Source organism: Argiope bruennichi, chromosome 3 (genome assembly GCF_947563725.1).
Source record: "Argiope bruennichi chromosome 3, qqArgBrue1.1, whole genome shotgun sequence".
Classification (NCBI taxonomy): Eukaryota; Metazoa; Arthropoda; class Arachnida; order Araneae; family Araneidae; genus Argiope; species Argiope bruennichi.
In genome coordinates, this window is record NC_079153.1 from 101033430 (window position 1) to 101054009 (window position 20580).

The following is a 20580-nucleotide window of genomic DNA, read 5'->3' on the forward strand; positions in this document are numbered from 1 at the left end:
AATTTGATTTGATTGTCATTTTGAGTTCATAGGTACTAACTGTAGAAAAATAAAAACAAAAAATAAACATTTTTTTAATTTTTTAATGTATTGAGAAAGTAATTAAAGACAAGTTATAAAAATATAACACCACTTGTATATAATTGTAAAAATCTATTCATTTTTACAGATTTCTTCTTCAAATATTTATTTTGATGATGCAAACATTTCCTAAACTTTCCTTTCAATTTCTGTAAATCTATGAACGAATTTTTCGCATTAGATAGCTTTGTATCTAAGGCGACACAGTACCCAAAAAAAATTCTCAAATGAAATCCGAAGGAAAGGATGTCACAGAAAGCGGCCTTCTATTGCCGTTACCGACTGGATCGAATATGTTTAGAAGTCGGAGGATTAACAGGAATTTCATTTTAAATTTTGATTTTGTAACTTTGTTAGCAAACAATGTCTACTAACATGTTATATCTTCACAATACTGTAAACCTTCAAAATATACAAAAACCACTTCCTTGGTGGCACACATCTACTATACAATATTGAATGATATTAAACAATATTTGCAATATTGTATAATATTGATGAATATTGCATGATATAATATTGCCTAATATTGTAAAAGAATAAGTCGGGACTGAGGATACCGTACAATATTTTGGATTAAAAAGAACCTCTTACAACTAGCTTGTTATTCTTTTATTTAGTTCCATACTCTCTACTTGATATAATATATTCTAAAATGCATATAAAGTATTTGTCTTAAGCTTTTGAAGGTTCATTCTGTGACAAAGCATAATCTTTCTTTTCTGCAAGAACATTTATTTTCTCACTAAAGTTTATTTAAAAGTAATTGGTACCTCGAACATTATCAATCTTTCCTAGTATTCGATACTCTCTATAACCAGCTTCAATTATTTTAAATAAATCTGATTAAATTTCTTTCAATTTTTGAAAAATCCAATCAACACTCAAGGTTAATTTCAACGTTACCATGTATTTGACATAGCCTAATATCGAGTATAAAAAAAAAGATCATTCAATTGAAACATATATTTAATGTTGATCAGTGATTCAATATATATCACCAAAACAGTCATTGAAATTTTGCCCTCAGTGGTGTATTAGAGACGTGTTAAAAAGACAAACACCTGAGGTAGTCCGAGTACGCAATTTTCAAAAAAATGTGTCTAAATCAAGTGCTTTAAAACCAATGTAGAAACCAATTCAATATTAAAAAAAATCAATTTTCAGAGACAATTTTTTTATGCAAAGTAAAAATTTTATATCTCGAGATTTCGCAACTCCAGAGACGTATTACTGTACGTTTTTTCATGGACAAAGAATTTTACTGACAGTAATGTAAAATATTTAGAATTAGATCTAAGAAAACAAATTATTCTGCTTAAAAATCTGAAATCCCGAAAAAATTGTAATCTATATGCTGTATCAAAAAATATTCGAAATTCCAAATGTCTACGAACTTAGTATGAACAAGGGTCAAATTTTGGATGCACAGATTACTACCTGTTAAAGCGTATCAAATAAGTCACTGACTAACTTAGTTTTCTGATAAATTGCATGCAGACGCCAGTAAATAATTCACAGCACTTCATGTTCTAATGAAACTGTTTTAATAAAAACTCATTCAGGATTTAGATATATATATAAAATTTTTGCAGCATCAGTGCTTATTTACAAATATTTACAGGTTTAAATGCATAAAATTCAACATTCACTGGAAAAACAATAGTATAAGAACTTACAACGAACAATTCCTTTTCGTGCCGATATTACATCTGAAAGTAAACATAATGACGTCACAAGAGAAATAACGTTCCCAAAACAGGAATTTATAAAGATTAATTACTTTTTATAAAGGACAATAATAACGTAAAGAGTTAACTTCAAACTATATAAATGTAAGGCAGCCTTAACGATGTCTACTCTACTTTAACACTTGCAAATATTTGAATTGAAAACATTACATTCATAAATGATGATATAAAATAAAAAGTTCTGATAAAAGTAATCTAAAAGTAAATTTTAGTTTCATATAACGGAATACATCTTACATAATATACTATGGCTGTTCATCATTTGTTTGTCCACCACAAATGATTTTTGTATAACCTCGACCCTAAACGGTAGTTAAACACAAAGAAAATTTTTAGTAAAAAGTTCTGCAGCAGAAGCAATAAACATCACTACTCCAACTGAAAAAATAATCAACAAAAACATTCAAGATGGCGCAACTGATGTTCGAGACAATCCCAGGCAAGTTTACATTCTTTTTAAAATAGATAATATTTGTTTGTTTTGCACGATTGTAAGCAGGAAACATCCTTTCGTACGTAAAAAGTCTTTTTTTGTATTTTAAAAATTTCTGCAAATTTTAAGTGCTCTTTTTTTATACAATTGTGCTGTTTGTTCTTTTTCGGTATATTTCCCCCTACTTATTTCCAAATGAAATACAAAATATAATGCTTATTTTTCAGCTGCCAGTGTTTCAGGAGTTTCGCTAAATGATAAACAAACAGTTTTAACGGTTCGCAGTATGTTGGATTCACAATTGATCGCACAACCTGAAGCAGGTAAATTTAAAATATATTATATGTGTTCTTTTAATACCACTGACCATTAGTAAATGCTTTTGTACTATTTATTGATTTTGGTTAGTCCATCATTTTCTTTTAATTCACTACCTCCTTAAAAAATAATTTTGTGTGGCTGAGAAAGAAATATATACTTCTGACTGAAATTGAATATATTCAATGTTTGTTTATATTTTGTTTATTCTTTTTCAATCACTCAATGTAGTATGTGTTTCTTAAATACCATCATTTACTCTGAAAAAGTTTATCATTGTATGGCATGTACAGCAGAAAAATTTTATTGATAAGAAAGCCAAGAATTGATTTTGTTTTCCTGATCTCTTAGAAATATTTGACTTGTAATACTTTCATACCAATCTAAAAGGAAGTAAAATGTGATTATATGTGCATAGATTAATACATTCAGTGTTAAAAATTATTAGTAAAAGGAAATTACCTCCAGATCTGTAAAAATATAAACATTATATCTACAAAAAAAAATAGTGTATATTGATTAAAGAAGTTTCTATTAATGAGATTGTAGTTAAAAGCTGCTTGTCAATTATATCAAATTGCACCACTGAAGAGCATCTAAATCTTGTTATGTCATGCATAATTATGACATTTTGATTTTTTTTCTTGTGATTTATTATCTCTTATGACATGTCATTTTCACTTACATTAAGACTATGTTTTATACTAACATTTTTATATTGTGGCTACTGTTGCCTATTAATCAAAAATTTCATGAAATCTTTATTTGTTTTTAATATAAAAATGTTCTTTCTCTCCTGCTATATACTTGTTTTTAAACTCAATCTACCATAATTTAGCTGTGATTCTGTCAGTTTGAAATTAGTTCAAGTTTGCATTTATTAATATTTATTAAAGTATTTTGTGAATATATATATTCAAATTTGCCTTTTTATTTGAATTATTGCTAACAAATTTGAAATAATGAAAAGGCAAATAATATGTTTTAAACTATAATTCTTCAGGAGAGGGCAAATAAAAGGATGCATAAACAAAAGAAATGACAGATTACATAAGCATCCATATAAGCATTTCCCTTATTTTCATATTTCAGTATATGTTATTATTTAATGAAATAATTCACAGTCTGAAATTTGATTCATGAAATATAATGCAAGGAATAAATTCTTGTATCATTTACTCAAAGTAATTTTGCTATGTGAAAGCAGATGCTTTTTTTTATTATTATTATAAAGCAAATATTTAAGATCTTTCAAACATACCTCTATAATTATTGCATGTATAAAGTTAAAATAATTCAAATAATGTAGCTGTTGTAAAATATATTGTTACTAAAATTGGAGTTACAATTATTAAAAATATGCAAAATTATCACTATTTTTATAAACATAATATCTGAAAAGTAATAATACATGCCATTTTCTGTATTCCTGTTGTTTTTTTACTCCTGTTGATTGATGGTTAATCTTTTTTAATTGGATGTATATGCACGACAAAAATTCCTGGGTTTGAAATCTATGCCTGATAATGATCTGCTCTTTTTATAAGTAGGCAATCAGTGTAATTTTTCGATTGTTTAGTCTGACAAATGTTCACCTGAATGTATGCATGCTCCATTTAAATTTCATAGACTTTTGACATCCAATTAAACAGCTGAACAATTAAAAATCACATGTAAGACCCTGACATGAAACTACTATCCCTTAAAAGGCTTTATTGAAAAACCTGACAATAAAATTTATTTTGCAGCTTATAAACATGCATCTATAACATTTAAATCCATATTAGTCTAATCTCATAGTAATTTAATTTGGATAATTAAATGCCTGTTATTATGTTGCTAGTTAAATGCTGAAATTTAAATGAGAAGTTTGGATTAATTAAAACTATTGAAAAAAAAAGTTAAATAAATTTTTCTTAAAAGGTAATGATAGTTGTGTCTGTTATTTGTAAATTGGGGGAGAGGAGGAATATGCTTACTACAAATTAGGTTTTATAAAATTAGTTTAGTTTTAGTTTAAATGATACGATCATGTGTATCTCAGATTCACAATACTATCGTGCACATAAGAATACAAAGCTAGTCAATTTAGACAATAAATACTTAAATATTTTTAATGATTTATTTTATATTTGATTGCTTAAATGTTAACTGTACTTTTTGGGTTTTAGAGTTCATTTCAAATAATTAAAAAAGATTCTTAATTAGGATATGTTTAATTTAGTTTAAATTTTAATACTGACAAATTCCTTTATTTAAATAAAAATTACAATTCAATTCCAAATTGATCTGAAGTGCATTTAAAATAACGAAAATTAAAGCTGATAAAATATATTAATTTATTTTATAAGGTTCTACTATTGAAGACAGTGATGTATTTCAATGTGGAAAATGTAAAAAGCAGTTCCTGTCAATAGAAGTTTTTGTCAATCACAAAGCAGAATGTAGTAATTCAACAGTTAATTCTATTACTGATCTGACACTCCCATCCAATGTATGTGGAGTTCCTCAGAATACTGTTTTAGTACAAAAAATACAGGTAAGTATCCTTTATATTTTAAAATTATGAATATCATTAGTATGTTAAATTATAGTGACAATTCATTCATTCATAATGTATAAAAAGTTTATTTTGTCAGAATTATTTTATGTTTGTAAAATGATTATGCTGATATAAAATATGGTAAATTTCTGGTTATGCATGAAATTGAATTTACCACAACTCAAATAATTACAAAACAGTTTTAAAAAATTAAAAAGGGGGGAGGGGTACTGAGCATGAAAATGTTTAACAATGTTTATAATAGTGTGTTGCTTACATATACAATTATGGTATGATTTGGATTTCTGTAATTATTAGTTTACTTTTTTACAAAAAATATCTATTTTTTTCTGTTAAAATATCTTTGTTTTTAAATTTATATTCAGATTTTTTTTTTTTTTTACATAATAATTGCAATGAAAAGGGAGGAGAAAAAGTTACATTTTTCTAGGGGTTATTAGATAATCTAAAAGTTTACTGTATTTATCAATACTTAGTTAGTGAACTGCTTATTATTTTAAAACTTTAGCAGACTTTTAGATTATCTAATAACCCCTAGAAAAATGTAACTTTTCCCCCTCCCTTTTCATTGTAATAAAGCTCTTATAGAAAATATGAGACAAAATTTCATACCTTATAACAGAAAGAAAAATTATAATGTTTTACTGTTTTATCTATTGCAAAACTACTACTTTAATTTCCATTAAAAAAAAAAAAAGAACTCTGGAAGAATTTTATTTTTTTTATGCTAAGCAAGATGATGAAATGTTTTATTATAATGAAACACCAAGTAATGTTTACTTTATATAATGTTTTGCTGTTAAATTGTGTTTTATATATCATTTTAGTTATTAATTTCTTCTTGGTCCTAGTCCCTTTTTTTTTTTTTTTTTTCTTTTCCTTGTATATAATGCAATTATCTTTCTCTCTTTCTGTTACTCACTTATACTTTTGCCTACTTAAAATAAATAAATTCAAAGGTTTAAAATTGAAGGATTTTTTTCCGCCATAAATATAGTTGTAAGGTCTAAAATTATTGATATAATTTTCTTAGCATTTAAAATTATCCAACTTCCTTATTCAAAAACAAATGCAAAAATTACTAGAAAATTTATTGTATTAAATGGATTGTATTGGTTGTATTAAATGGAAAATTGATGGAACATAAAGTTGTAGTAGTATTGAGTTTATTGAAATTTTCATTAAAAACACAATCTTATTGATTTGTCTTATTTGTTATAAGCTAACCATATATGCTAATATTAGTGAAGAAATAATCCCATAATTATGAAAAAACTGTTTAGCAATTTATGTTAGAACAAAAATTTCCAATTTAATTTTTATGGAGTTTAATGGCTAGAAAAATTTCAGTTTGTTAGAAGAAGAAAAAAATTCAAAAATTGACAACTTAGTTTGGAAACAGTTACTGTCTGTATTCAATTGTATCATCATTAGTTATGATATTGTAATGTTCCAATATCATCTGAGTATTATTGTTATTTTTCAGATTCCTTCATCAACACTAACAAATTATCCACAGAGTTTAGTCTTAACAGAAGCAGATCTTTTACAACTGTCAGCTGCAGAATTAGATCCTACTGCTGTAACAACTAGTGTGACATCTAATTCAAATATAAATGTTGTTCCAAGCCATGCCATAATGCCTCAAACTACATATACTTCTCAAACTCTGCCAGCTACAGTCCAACATGTTCTCCAGCAAGTTGCTAATCAAGATCCTCAACACCCTCAAACAGTTGAACTTTCAATCATCAATGATAAGTTTATTTCTAGGCCTATATTTTTAACTAGTCAACAGGCAAGCAATGCTATATCTGGTGTGGTTTTGAATATCAGCAATGCTGCTGAGCCTACTTCTGTTCTCTGTCGAAATCCAGAAACGGATAAAAGTTCCAACATTGTTGTAGACTCTTCACAATGTGAAACTCTAGATTCTGGGAACAATAATGATCAAAATGGTAATGATAAAGAACCAAGTACTGTGAATATCATTACAGAATTTCACAGTAGCATGGTTAAAACAAAAAAACCAGCTACTGAAAATGAAAATGAAGAAAATCAAAATAAAAAGGTATGGTTTTATTATTATACTGCAGTTTTATTCATTTATATTTAGTTACAAATAATAAACTACTGGTCATTTTTAAATGCCTTTGTTTTTCTTCATGTAACAATATTGAAACAATTCACTTTTCATTGATTTTCAAAAATATTTTGCTATAGGAGTTATCTGAATAACTTCCACAGCAAAATATTTTTGAACTTTAATACAAATTATGTGTCTGTAAAAATTTATTTTATAAACTTTACTGTGTTAGTTACATTAAAAGTTTAATTGATATTTTTAGTCATCTTGGAAAACCAACTGGTCACCAAAAGTGACTAGTAAAAAACGATTTTAGCCTATTAATATTCCCCCTCCATTTTATATTTATCTTCACTTAAAAATTTGTCATATTTTGCTAAGTCTGCATTTTATCAAATTTAAATATGAAAGAATTTCTTTGAGTATACCTTTGAATAAAATATATTATTAATACAACTTTTTTAATACATATGTTTCCAAATATTCTTGATTTTCTCAATGAAGCAATAAAGACCTTTTATAAAAACTACATGTTTCAAGTAATTATTAAGTTCCGATTATACTAATTATTTGAAACCATATGAAGAATAATTGAATCCCACAAGTTATAAAATTTTAAAAAATTGTGAATTTTTATAAATGACCATTTAAATATTTGCCCCCCCCCCCCCTTTTTTTTTTACCGAAATTCTGTTCTTGTTCTATATCTCTCTGCATTTTAGAAATTAAAAACTTATTCTTAATTCCTTATAATGTATTTTACTTTACATGTTTTCGTTTTCTTTATAAATGAGTTTAAATATGGAACTTGATGTATGTAAAGTGCTCTTCTGGGATTTAACTAAAATTCTTTGCTCTGGCAGGATAACAAATTGAGTTGTGCCTATTGTTGTAAGAACTTCACTAAGAATTTTGACCTGCAGCAGCATATTCGGTGCCACACTGGAGAAAAGCCATTCCAATGCATAGTATGTGGAAGAGCATTTGCTCAAAAATCAAATGTTAAAAAGCATATGCAAACACATAAGGTAAGATAGAAGATCAATTGTATGTAAAGAAAGATGTTAATTCTTTATAAATTGTTTCTTTTGAATATCTCTTGTATATTTTAAAATCTTAAACCTATATGAAACTATCCATTATGAATTTTTTAAATAGTTTCATACACTAAATTATTGTGGAGTATCATAGTCTCAAAATAAGAGAATCTTTATTTGCAGATTTGATTCTATCAAAAATGTACCATATGCATCCTTTAAAATTAAATACCTGCTGTAATATGTGCATAGTAACTTCATGCTTGCAATCATTTTGAAGTAATTAAATCTTAAATTATTTTTCAAACTGCAAAAATGTAATTTTATCTATTTTCTTTAACAGAAATAAATTTCATATACTTGATGTTTTGTTTTTCTTAAGTGATGATTTTTTCTTAAATAGCTAGTTGAAGGAATTAATTATGAAAAATAAAATGTGTTACTTGGGTAATACTTTAACAAAAATTTTAATTTTTTGATAATAAAGTTTCAACAGTTGTTATTTAAAAATTAGGAATTAATGAGAATATTTGACAACTTATTTTAATTTTTACAAAATAGCTACATTATCTAAATTTTCAATGAACTATTTTGTAAAGAAAATGTTATTGCTATTTCAGGTTTGGCCTGATGGCCTGGCCAAAACATTGCCCCATTTGCTTGGAAAAAATGGCTCCTCATGCAGTGATAATGAAATGACCCAAGATCGTGTTTTTTCAGATGCTCCTAGTCAGCAAATTGTATGAAATGTATTTTTTATTATAAGTATTTTTTTATAATTTACTTGCTTTGCATGTCTATAAATACTAATATAATGAATGGCTATTTGTGTCTTGTCATCAAATTCTGAATTTTTCAAAAAAATTAAATTTGTAAATAAAATGAACAGATGTTTTTTTTTTTAAATGTGAATTTAAAATATATTTTGTCTGTAATTTTTTTTTTTAAATTCTAGAACCTTATTTGCTGCAAGCAAGGTTTTCAGTCAAAGAAAAATAAAACTGTGCTAATTGATATCAAAATTTTAAATTTTCAAAGATATCAAGTTTATTATTAATGTCAAAGCAAAGTTGTCATAACCAAAGTTGAACTTCTATTATTACTTTTAAAAAATCTATCATTGATTGACTAATAAACAAACTTGTGCTTTTTTTATCAAATTAAATTCAGAGTAATGATTTTTGAATTAATATTATTATTCAGAAAAAGTTTTTTTTTTTTTTTTCCCTTATTTCTGGAATAAAAGATATTTCTTCTGTTTAGTATTAGAAATTTTCAGTGATTTGAAAAAGTTACAGAATTGATATTAGATAAGATAACAGATAATAAAAAAGATAACTTAAAATTATTGATATTAAACAACTAAATATTATTGTCTAGACAAATTTTAAAAATGTATCAAATTTTAAATTCATAAGTTTTAAGTTTGTTTCTCCAAATAATATGTTTTAAAATCAAACATAAGTTTTTTCCAAACAGTTTTAGATTTCTTTGAGTTGTGAATTATTTTTAGTCTAAAATTAAAATCTGTATTTAAAAATAGGATTAAAATAAATGATTTATAAACATGATTATCATATTTATAATCCAGAAATAAAAATATTTTATTATATCATTTTATTTTATTTGAAAAAATCATGGTAATGTGTAATATTCTATTGTGAAAAATGTTTGTTTAAAAAGCTTTTAAAAGAAATGTAATTTTATGGATTCTTTATAAAAAATGGTTTTATTGTTTTCTTAGAAATGTTTTTAGTTGTGTTGTTTTTTTATAATTGTTTTTTAATTTTGAAACTTTTTTCTATTTCCTGAAATCTAATGACTAAATTCAAATTTTAAAATGTATAGTGTTTGTAAGAATTTTAATCTAAATCAAGTAAAAGATTTTTAATCTAATTCAGTAAATCTATGTGCAGCAAAAGTAAATTTCTTTCTTTCTACATTTTTTTAATTTAATTTTTAAGACATAATACATTTGAATTTTGCATTCCCTTGATTTTTAAATCCTCTTCTTTTTGAAGGGAAAAAATGATTAATTAGTATCATTAAATAATAAGAAAGTATTTATTATGAAGGAGCTAAATAAGAATAGTAATCTGTACAAATATTTTTAATGTGGTATTGTTAGGATTTTTTTTTTTACTTTACTTAAATTTAATATTTTATTTGTTATATCTTATATTTATTCTATCATTTTCTAGTTTTAAAAGTGTGGAGAATTGCTTATCCCTGCTTTTGACAATGCGATTTTCATTTTATTGATTTCGTGTATAGCTGTTAAAACCTATTCTATGAGTATTTTCATTAATTATACTAAGACCAATGTGTAAAATTCAGTTAAATAAAGAGCAATTGCATTATATTTAAACAGGATCCAGAGACGGACAGAAGTGGTTCTGGAGAAATTGACAAAAGCTCTTATGCATGTCCTTATTGTTCATATATTGGAAATAGTTATTATAAATTAAAAAGCCATATGAAACAGCATGATACTGAAAAGGTTTGTGAATTGATTATTATTTTCTGTTAATAATTCTTTATTAAAAATACTTTGTATTTACATTAGTTTTTTATATTTGTATTATTTATATTCATTCTAATTTTTAACAACTTAAGAGTGTGCGCATATATATGAAATTTAGATTGGAGAAACAGTTGGAGTTTTTCATGCTTTTTATTCTTTAGAATAAAAGGCATTAGGTTCAAAGATGCTGATTCATTTGTACAAGGCATGATGAAAACAGAATAGCAAACTAAGTAGATATGCATAAAGGATAAAAATAAAGCACGAGAAAGAATTTTGATGTATAGTTTTAGAAGGAATTTACAAGCCTCAGCATTTTGAATTTGTATTAAATTTATAAGCCCATGCAGCTTCTAAATTACAGTTTGGACTAAGTTCATGCAATTAAGAAATTGTTTTAAAAGTAGCTGATTTGTAATTATTATGCACACACATATACATATATTACAGTGAACAATCAATATCTGGCAAATCTCAACATTCATTGGATGAGAGTTTGAGACTCACCTGAGAATGTTAACATTCTCTTATTTTGGTCTTCCTTGGTTTTGATTACATATATAATATCAGCTTCATTTATGTTTAGTTGTAGCAATGTTTACTAACTAACTTAAATTTAATTTATATTATTACAACTTCTAAAAGATAAAATTCCTTATTGTATAATTACACCAGTATGCTTTTATAGATGGATTCTATCCTGCCAATGTTCTCTTTTTGTTGTTGCTGTGTCACAATTCTGTAATCTTAAGTTAAATTTTTGATATCTGCTCATTTTTGTAAAGCAGGTATTTGATTACTTATCCTGTACTTTAAAAAAATTAGAGCATATATTGAAGTAAAAATATGTAAATATTATTTAACTTACAGAAAAAAGACTTATATTTTTTTATAGTAAATAATATTTTAACAATACTTTTTTTTATCATGTTCATTTATTTATTTTTTATTCAAAAAATAATAAGTTTTATTTGAATATTAGGTATATAAATGTATTCTCAGCACTTGTGGACAAATGTTTAATGAACTTGATCCATTTTTGGAGCACACAAAATCTCATGAAAATGAGATGACATACCGGTGTCATGAATGTAACAAAAGCTTCCCATCTTTATATGATCTTGGTTCTCATCAATTTACTCATAGCCTTTATCCTAATTCAAGAACACGAAGTAGTCGTAGGTAAGTTCAGTATTTTTTACTTTCCTTTGAATAATGAACATAATTTCACTTCAAAACAAAACTCAGTTTTGTTTTGTCTTATTTAATACTCAAGTATCTAACAAACATAATAATTATGTTTCAGTTGTTACTGAAGTTGAAGGTAGTTATTCTCAGGTATATTTCCTATTTCTTTTATAATGATTTCTCAAATAAGTCATACTTATTTTTCCTCAATTGTTCTTGAAAGTAGCTGAAAAGAAGTTCTGACTAGAAATTTGTAATGATGCACACACACATTCATATAATATTTAAATGAATGTGAGTCATTTTTCTTTCATTAATTAATATATAATTAATAGGGTAAAATTTTAGAAAGGAGAAACAATTTTTTTTTTTAATTCTTGCTATAAATTTTTAATTGAATAATTTCCTTCAATGAGAACTTCTAATGGAACAGCTATTTATATATATATATATAAAAAAAAAAGATTTTTTTTCTTCTTTTTATTGTATTTGCTGCAACTGTGAATATTTTGACTAATAACAAAATAGTCTCATTTTGCCTGTCTTAAGTTATTTTTAAATGTGAAAGATAAATTTTATACTTTATGTTAATTTTACTTCTATACATCTATTAATATTACTAACTCATATTGATTTCTATTTATGACTTGTAAGGGTTTTTGTAATTAGCAAGGCAATTACACTTCAATAAATTTAAGAGATTATTTAATTTTTGATGTTTATGTCTGGCTCATTTCATTAATTTATTTTTATTAAGTTGAGTGTTTTGTTCAAAGCCTGTGCTGTATCTAAAATAGCTTACAGATGATGTGGGTGGCAAAAATCTGCAATTAAAAATAATATGCAATAGCCACATAAACTTTCATTGATTTGTCAGTGCACATAAAAATATAAAACAATGAGAAATATTTATATAATGCTATACAATACATAATAATTAATGAGTAACAAATCAGATTACACTGAGTATCAATATATAAATACCAAATCTCTAAACAAATATTATACTACAGAAAAATTCATGTGAGATAAATGCTTTCTTATATCTCTCAAGAACTAATAAATTTCTCTTTTGCAAATTATTTTTATATACAATAGCAAATTAACAAAAGGAATGAAGACATGAAGGCTGCAACATGGAATATAGAATCAGTAATAATAATAAAAAAATGTATCATTTATAGCTTAATTCTAAAAATTAAGCAATGAGTGAAAAAAACAACTATCAGAGCTAAATCATTCAATGTTAATAATAATATATCTATAAATAAACAGTAAAAATTTTTGTAATATCCCCTATCCTTGAAGGGATGAGATATTAAAAAGTAGAATTTATCAATGATACTAAGAAGAAAATCATTCAGAAAGCACAAATTAATTTTTTTACCTAAGATTGAATCTTATTTCAAAATAAATTCCATGGATAATATCACAAAGAGGAGAAAATAAAAACTTTAAAAATATCATATGATTAATTAGTAAATAAAAAAATAAATCCACAATAACAAAGAATGCAATCTTTCCACACAAAAAAAATGATGCAAAAAAAAAAATCAAAATTTCAAATAGTAAATTTTAACAGTAGAATGCTTGTTATACCTAGCAGTTTTAAGGGAAAAGAAAAAGTTGACAAATATCAATACTGTGGCTTCTATTATATGTAAATCTTAGATTTTGCAGCCTTCTGTGCTTTGTTTATTAATTTCATAAATTATAACTAAATTTTTCGTTCAATTGATATATTTTTTCATGATCTCAGAGCTTATCTAGAATCAGTCCCATTCCCATTTAATTTAGATAATTGAAGTTCTTCTGTACTTTTAATCCATTACTAATTTAAGATTAACTAAAACAATTTTGTTTCTTTTACCTATCAAGATTTTTGGAAATCAGATTTTTAAAGTATTCTATTTTAACCTGAAGGCTGAATTAAATGCTCATCCTTTCTAAAAAGAAAATTTAAGAGCATAGTGGTCTGTATTAGCATAAAATTCACATTTGCATAATGATGAAACCAAAATTTTAAATCTTAATAGATAAGAAGGGAGAGCTTAGTGATTTGTTATTAAGATCAGATTTCTATTAATCATTTATCCTGTATTAATAAGATACCATATATTCCTAAGCTCTTATTTCAGTATTAGAATTTTTTTTTAAAAAGTCAGACCAGAAATCGATAATGTACTTTTTAATATGCCTTTTCTAAAAAAGAGTTTGCTGCAGAGTGATTTTAGAGGAAATTATAATATTAGAATTCTGAGATTGTATTAGAATTCTAGATTCGAATTATTTATTAGAATTTTGAATAGTTATATTTTATGTATGCCTTTCTTTTATGATTAGTGTTATTTTTTACTACTGCAATAGGGAAATGTTATATTTATTTTTTAATTAAAATAATCTATTTGATACTTTATTAATTAAATTTGAAAATAACCATGATTGTGCTTATCATTTCATGTTCATGATAAAAACTCAAAGTATTTGAATGAGAGAAAATGTTTGTCAATTTTAATTGATTAGCATGTTAGAATTTAATTTATTTATAAATTATTAGTTTGTATTTGTATTTGCCTGGTCTTTTATTTAAATGTTAGTATGATAACTATTTTTGAAAACAGTTAACCTGAATATAATATTTGCTTCTTTACTAATGGGAAATGCATAATAAATACATGTGATACATTTCACAAAACTGGGGTAAGAATAGGAGTATTTATTTCATAAGAATTGCAAAATTTGCCCCAATATATATTTAATATGACATAATAATGAGGATTTCAAACAAAGCTGTTTTTTCAATCTAGTAAAAATAGGCTCAATATAAATGATTTCATCCATCACTTAAATGATTGACCTTTTATTATTACCTTATTAAAGGGGATAATTAAAATGTTATTCCAATAAGAATATGTTGTTCTCTAGTAATTTAAACCATTTTTTCTATACTAAATGTTATGTTTGCAAAGCTACTGACAAATTTTAGAGCATCAAAATTCATTCTATCATCAATGCTTTAAATAGAGAGAAAAAAATAGATCTTGCATCTCTTGTAAATTCTTTGAAAGGATGTTTATATGGAATCCATCTATCATATTTGAAGTTACAGTATCTCAGAAAAAGTTTATTTGGTTACAAAGCAATCTGAAATCAGGATCTGGAACTTATTGCTGTTTTTGGTGGTAGTAGTGTAATCCTAAGTCATGTTTCAATAATAAGTGGCTGATATTTTTGTTGCTGTTGTTGCATTTATATATTATTGAAATTGTAATCTACTGTGGGGAAAAATTATAGTGTTAATTTTTGTGTCAAAGTTATTTCTATCATATTACTTTAAACATATAAATATTGACATCAGACGCTGAAAATGTTTTTAAGTAAAAACTCTCCTCTAATTTAAGTTTCAAGTACTTTAATGCTTCTGTTCTTTTATTATACTTGTTTGTTTGCACTTGCATATTTTTAAGGAATGAAAGTACATTTTTATCCTTTTATTAAAGTAGGATGCATTTTTTAGGTTCTTCCAGTGTAATACTTGTCTAAACAAATACTCAACACCAGCAGCCTTAGATCACCATCTAGCTACTTCTTCCCATACATATAAATGTTCATGGTGTGTAAAAGTTTTTCCATGTGAGCGATACTTAAGGCGGCATCTGCAAATTCATTCAGAGTCTGAGTCCTTCACTTGCAATATATGTAATAAAGGCTTCAAAACTGAAAGCTATTTAAAAGTGCATATGCTTGTCCATAGTGAAGAAAAACCATATGATTGCAGTGTGTGCAAGGCTGCCTTTAATCGGAAAGACAAACTAAAGCGTCATTTACTGATTCATGAGCCAATTAAACGATTTAAGTGCCCTTTTCGAACTCATGGTGGTTGTAATAAAGAATTTAATCGAGCTGATAAGCTAAAATCTCATATTTTGACTCATAGTTGTATTAAACCTTTTGCCTGTAGACTTTGTGGTAAAAACTTTACTCGCAAAGCACACTTGCGAGATCATGAAAAACAAAATCATAATGATGAAGAATTGAAACAATTGAATGATGAAGAGCAAACTTCGGAAAAGTGTACTTCTGGTATTTCCTTGACAGATTCTGATGACTCAAAGTCTTCTAAATGCAATAAACCAATACAAATCAAGAAATCTCATAGATTGCGTAAGCAGAGAAAGAAATTTATTTATTTGAACAATTTAAAACCTACCTACGATCAAAAAAAGAAAAGCAGATTGAAAAAAAACTTATGCTTAGACTTTGAAGAAATTGAAAATAATCATGATATGGACAGTAGTTCTGAAATAGCAGATGATATCCCTACAGCTCATATAGAAATTATATCTTCGTATGGTATTGTATCACATACTGAATTAACTCAAATGTCTTTACCACCCGAAATGACTTACAGTGATTTGCATTTTGATCCTACTGAAGAAGAAACAAACATTCCCGATGCCTCTCCAATATCTGTTGAAACTATACATTCTACAAATTCAAATTCTCTATTGTCAACTGACCTACAAACTGCAGCTGAACTGGCCGATTACAGTTGATATATTCCAATTTATTTTAACATATTTCCTAACTTTCAATTATCATAATAATTTATAAAATATGTCATGAGTTGAGGTGTCATTATAGTAAATTTAGTTGGCTTTAATGTTTTAATGCTAATTAATTTAGATTTTACTCATACTTTCAGTCTGTAGAAATTGGAAAACAGAATGAAAAGTATTGAAAAAGAAACAAAAATATTATTCCTTCCATCTATCTGCCTTTAGTTATTCAAACTGCCATTTTTCCTTCTTCAAAATAAGTAGGATACTTTTAAAAATTACATTATCTTTTTATTTAGAAATATACTAAATGAAGCTTATTGTCTTATATTGCACATTAAGCTTAATAATTAAATGCACATAGTTGTGATACATATGGTATATTACACTTGATCATTGTTTCTTTGAAAACTTTTGTTATGTAGAACATACCTTAGTTAATAGATCCCAATTGAGATCAATATTGAAAATGATTAATTAGGCTTAGTAAATAAAATTAATTATTAAATATTTACTTAATTAAAGAATTGTTTTTATGAATAATTAATTCATAAATAAAGACCCTTCATTAATATAAAAAAACCCTACTGGATCATCTAAGTTCTTGTTTTTATATAAAAAAAAATTTGGTGAGAACAGTATGTGTAGTGTTATTAAAAGTCCTTAAAAACTGCTTATTTTGTGGTTTTTTATGCAAGGACCTTAAAAGTGCTTACTTTTTATCCAGATGTTTATATTTTTCTTCTTCTGAAAAAAAAAAACTCATTTCACCACACTAAATCTGCCCGATTATAGGCTATATTTTCTTTGTGGTGTCAGATCTTTCAATACTTGATGAATTCAGAGGTCAGTAAAAAGTTTTCTCAGTTTAGAGACATATTGATAGAATGGAAAAAATATATTCTTTACATTTACTTGACTCTTTTTTCATTTCCTTTTGCTTGTTTAGATAAGTGAAAAACCCTTTCTTTTTAGAAATAATTTTGTGTATCCATGTTATGTTTTGAACAGTAACTTCTACTCATCCTTGCTTTTCTGCACATGATTACTTGTATGTCGAACATCTGTTAGCTATATTTTAAGGTCATTTTCTGGCTTTCCATTATTGAATTATTTAAGTATTTTTATTTCAATTTTTGAACTTAACAATGTGATATCAATATCAAAATTTTGTACCAAATCTGTCAATAAATTGACCATCTGTCGATTTGTATGTTCAGCAATACAAAACAAAACACAATTTAGATAAATAAGTTGGAAAAATGGCAGTTGCACATCTATTTATTAAAAGATGTATGCTAAATATTTTTATCAAGGTTTCCCAAATTTGACTTTCTAATACCAAATTATGGTGTAAAATGATTCAACAATTTAATTTGGATGAAAGTAATGAAATTTTGCTTTGTTTCTACATAAAACAGAATTGGATTCTTATCATTCAATCTATTTTTTACATTAATTAAATCTGCACTTTTACATTATAAAAATCAATTAAAAAATAATGGAGATCAACATTCAGTGGCACGTCAATATCTCTCTCAATTTTTTGTTAATGTTCTTAAAGAACTTTAATAAAAACATTCAGCTGTTGATGAAAAAGAATTAGTTTCATTTATTCATAAGTATTTTTTAAAAAGGTTTCAAATGAGATAAAATTGAATCATGAATATATCATTTGTAAAAAGAAAGTTATACTTGCAGATTTTATTTACAAAAATTAAAAATCTTATTATGAATTGCATGCTGCATTTCGTAGTAAACCATATCAAATGAATTCCTCTTATACATTTTTTTTTTTTTTTAACTTCATGAACTTTTCCTTAATAATTTATTCAGGGATGATAGTAAAAAGAAAAGGCAATGTAAAATGAAGAAAAGGAAAGAACTCTTAATTATTACTGTAATACAGTAGACTCCCGATTATCCGCGCCTGCCGCACTAAGGTTTTTTTTTTTTTTTGCTTTCAAGCAAAGAGAAAATGCTTCCAAGGCAAGAAGCAAACACAAATGACTGATTTCTTCAAAAAGGTGTAGTTTTACAGTTATGCTTTTGTAATTACATAATACATTACAGTATTAAAACAGTACATATGTATTCATTTTTCTGTGTATCCTTGACGCCTCTCGTAAGTACAAAGCACTTTTCTGTTTTCATTAACAAAATGCATTTTAGGTTAGTTTTGAGTGATATACTAAAATATTAAGCGTTAGTTAAACATTTCCTGCTGTTTATTGTACATTTTTCAAAGTTGGAATAACTATTTTCTCTTTTGCTATACCCGTTTTTAGCTTTTTTCGGATTATCCGCGATTTTTGTTATCCGCGGTGACCGCGCCACCCAATTCCGCGGATAATCGGGAGTGTACTGTATGTATATTAATTTCAAAAATCTGAAGGTGTTTAGAATTGAATGAATGATAAAGTTTATTAATTCGAATGTTATACCAATAAAGCCCTTCTGCATTACAATGAAAATGAATGTGATTACATTCATATCTGCAATCATAATAATTTGTTTGCTTGTGTGCTGTATATATGTCAGTTGTATTTTTAAACATAAGATGAAAATTATGCACAATCCATAAATATTTCATGTATCCTGTAAACTGTTTATTGTATCATCTTCGCAAAACATTCCCAAAGCAGAAGTTTTCATTAAATTGTATAGTAGAGAATTAAACAGTTTAGAGTTTATAAAATCATTATGCTTGAAATAACTTTGAGTGCTTAAATTTATCACAAAATATTAAATATATATATTTATATTGTTCTTAAGATTTGAACATAATGGTAAAATGTAAAACATTTTTTTGTTTTTTAAATTGTATTATTAAAAGTGGGTTGATATTTGTTTCTGATGATTGCAAGTTTTCACCAAATATATCAAAAGCTTTTTGAATTGGATTTAACCATGGCATCCAGTTCAGGTATTATTCAAAATTCATGATAAATTGCCACCTGTTGAATTTATATTTATCTGTGATATTTAGCATTTTGTGCATTTGTTCTTTTTTTATACTTGTTTCAGTTAATATTTTTATTTTATTGTTAGCATGAATTTTAAAAAAAAAATCATTTTTAAAGGAATTTATGTGAAATTGGAGCTAAACAGATTTTTTTTATATATTTTGCACATGGAATAGAATATATAAATATGCTTGAAAGCTACAGAAATTTAAACATAAAATTTGTATATTTATTTTCTGTCATTTATTGCACTTTTCACCATATTACTTAATCATTCTACATTTCATTTCATTAATTTTCTGTTTAAATTTGCTTTCTTGTATATTAGCATTTAATTCCATGACATTGTAAATAGTTATAGGTATTATGTGTGTAAATAAAGATACATTTTTTTGAAATCTTGATTTCCAATTATTAATACTACAAGTTTTTAAAAAGTAAAAGAATAGAGAAAAGTAAAATATAAAGAATTAATTTGGTTTGGTAGAACTCTGACTGGCATGCTTAATTTTATTCTTATTGATAAAAAATTTAATGTTGTTAAATAAGATATTGAAGAGTCAACCTTTAATTTTATTAATTTTCATTCATTAGCTGGTTCATTTTCTCTTCTTCCCCTCCTTCATATACACTCTGTTTCATCGTTAGATAAGAAGTTACATTTTATAAGCTTAAAATGATAATCCTGCATGTTTCCTTGAGTACCCTAATAAATGTCAATGTTTAAAATGTAATTATTCAAAATATCAAACAATATATATAATGTAAACACATATTATTAAGCAGTTTCATGGCCGAAGAGAAAGATGACACTTTAGAAAATTTTGTACTTTGTTTTATTCCATTCCGGGAGGCATAACTTACATACAAAAAGTGATAATGAACTGAAATTCATTCGCAAGCGTTATAAGAGCAGAAGAGTACCAAAAAAGGCCGAAATATTTTTCCCCATGATTATATACTTTGAGATTCTGATAGGGATTTCTTTACATGTGTCGATTTAGGTAAGGAGGATATAGGTATCTCTTAAAACAATTTGTTTAGCTTTCCCTTCACTCAGAGTGTGGAAACATG

General features: G+C 25.8%; 1 protein-coding gene across 2 annotated transcripts; it reads left to right on the top strand.

Annotated features, from left to right (window-relative positions):
* Positions 1 to 2143: 2143 nt before the first annotated feature.
* On the top strand, positions 2144 to 19820 carry LOC129963665 (zinc finger protein 341-like). 2 transcript variants are annotated; one of them, XM_056078159.1, is made up of 9 exons: positions 2144 to 2271; positions 2493 to 2588; positions 4935 to 5122; positions 6633 to 7217; positions 8096 to 8260; positions 8890 to 9009; positions 10641 to 10769; positions 11776 to 11975; positions 15499 to 19820. In XM_056078159.1, the coding sequence occupies exons 1-9, from the start codon at positions 2241 to 2243 to the stop codon at positions 16535 to 16537; spliced, it is 2553 nt and encodes an 850-aa protein (XP_055934134.1). In that variant the 5' UTR covers positions 2144 to 2240; the 3' UTR covers positions 16538 to 19820. The 2 variants fall into 2 exon arrangements, with proteins under 2 accessions (XP_055934134.1, XP_055934135.1); XM_056078160.1 differs by having other exon boundaries at positions 2251 to 2344.
* Positions 19821 to 20580: the final 760 nt, after the last annotated feature.

What these genes read in the sequence shown, in the direction of transcription:
- LOC129963665 (XM_056078159.1), top strand. Translation starts at nt 2,241, where the DNA reads ATGGCGCAACTGATGTTCGAGACAATCCCAG. An exon ending in GATCGCACAACCTGAAGCAG is followed by an intron (nt 2,589 to 4,934) that starts GTAAATTTAAAA and finishes TTATTTTATAAG; the next exon opens with GTTCTACTATTGAAGACAGT. An exon ending in AACAGCATGATACTGAAAAG is followed by an intron (nt 10,770 to 11,775) that starts GTTTGTGAATTG and finishes TTTGAATATTAG; the next exon opens with GTATATAAATGTATTCTCAG.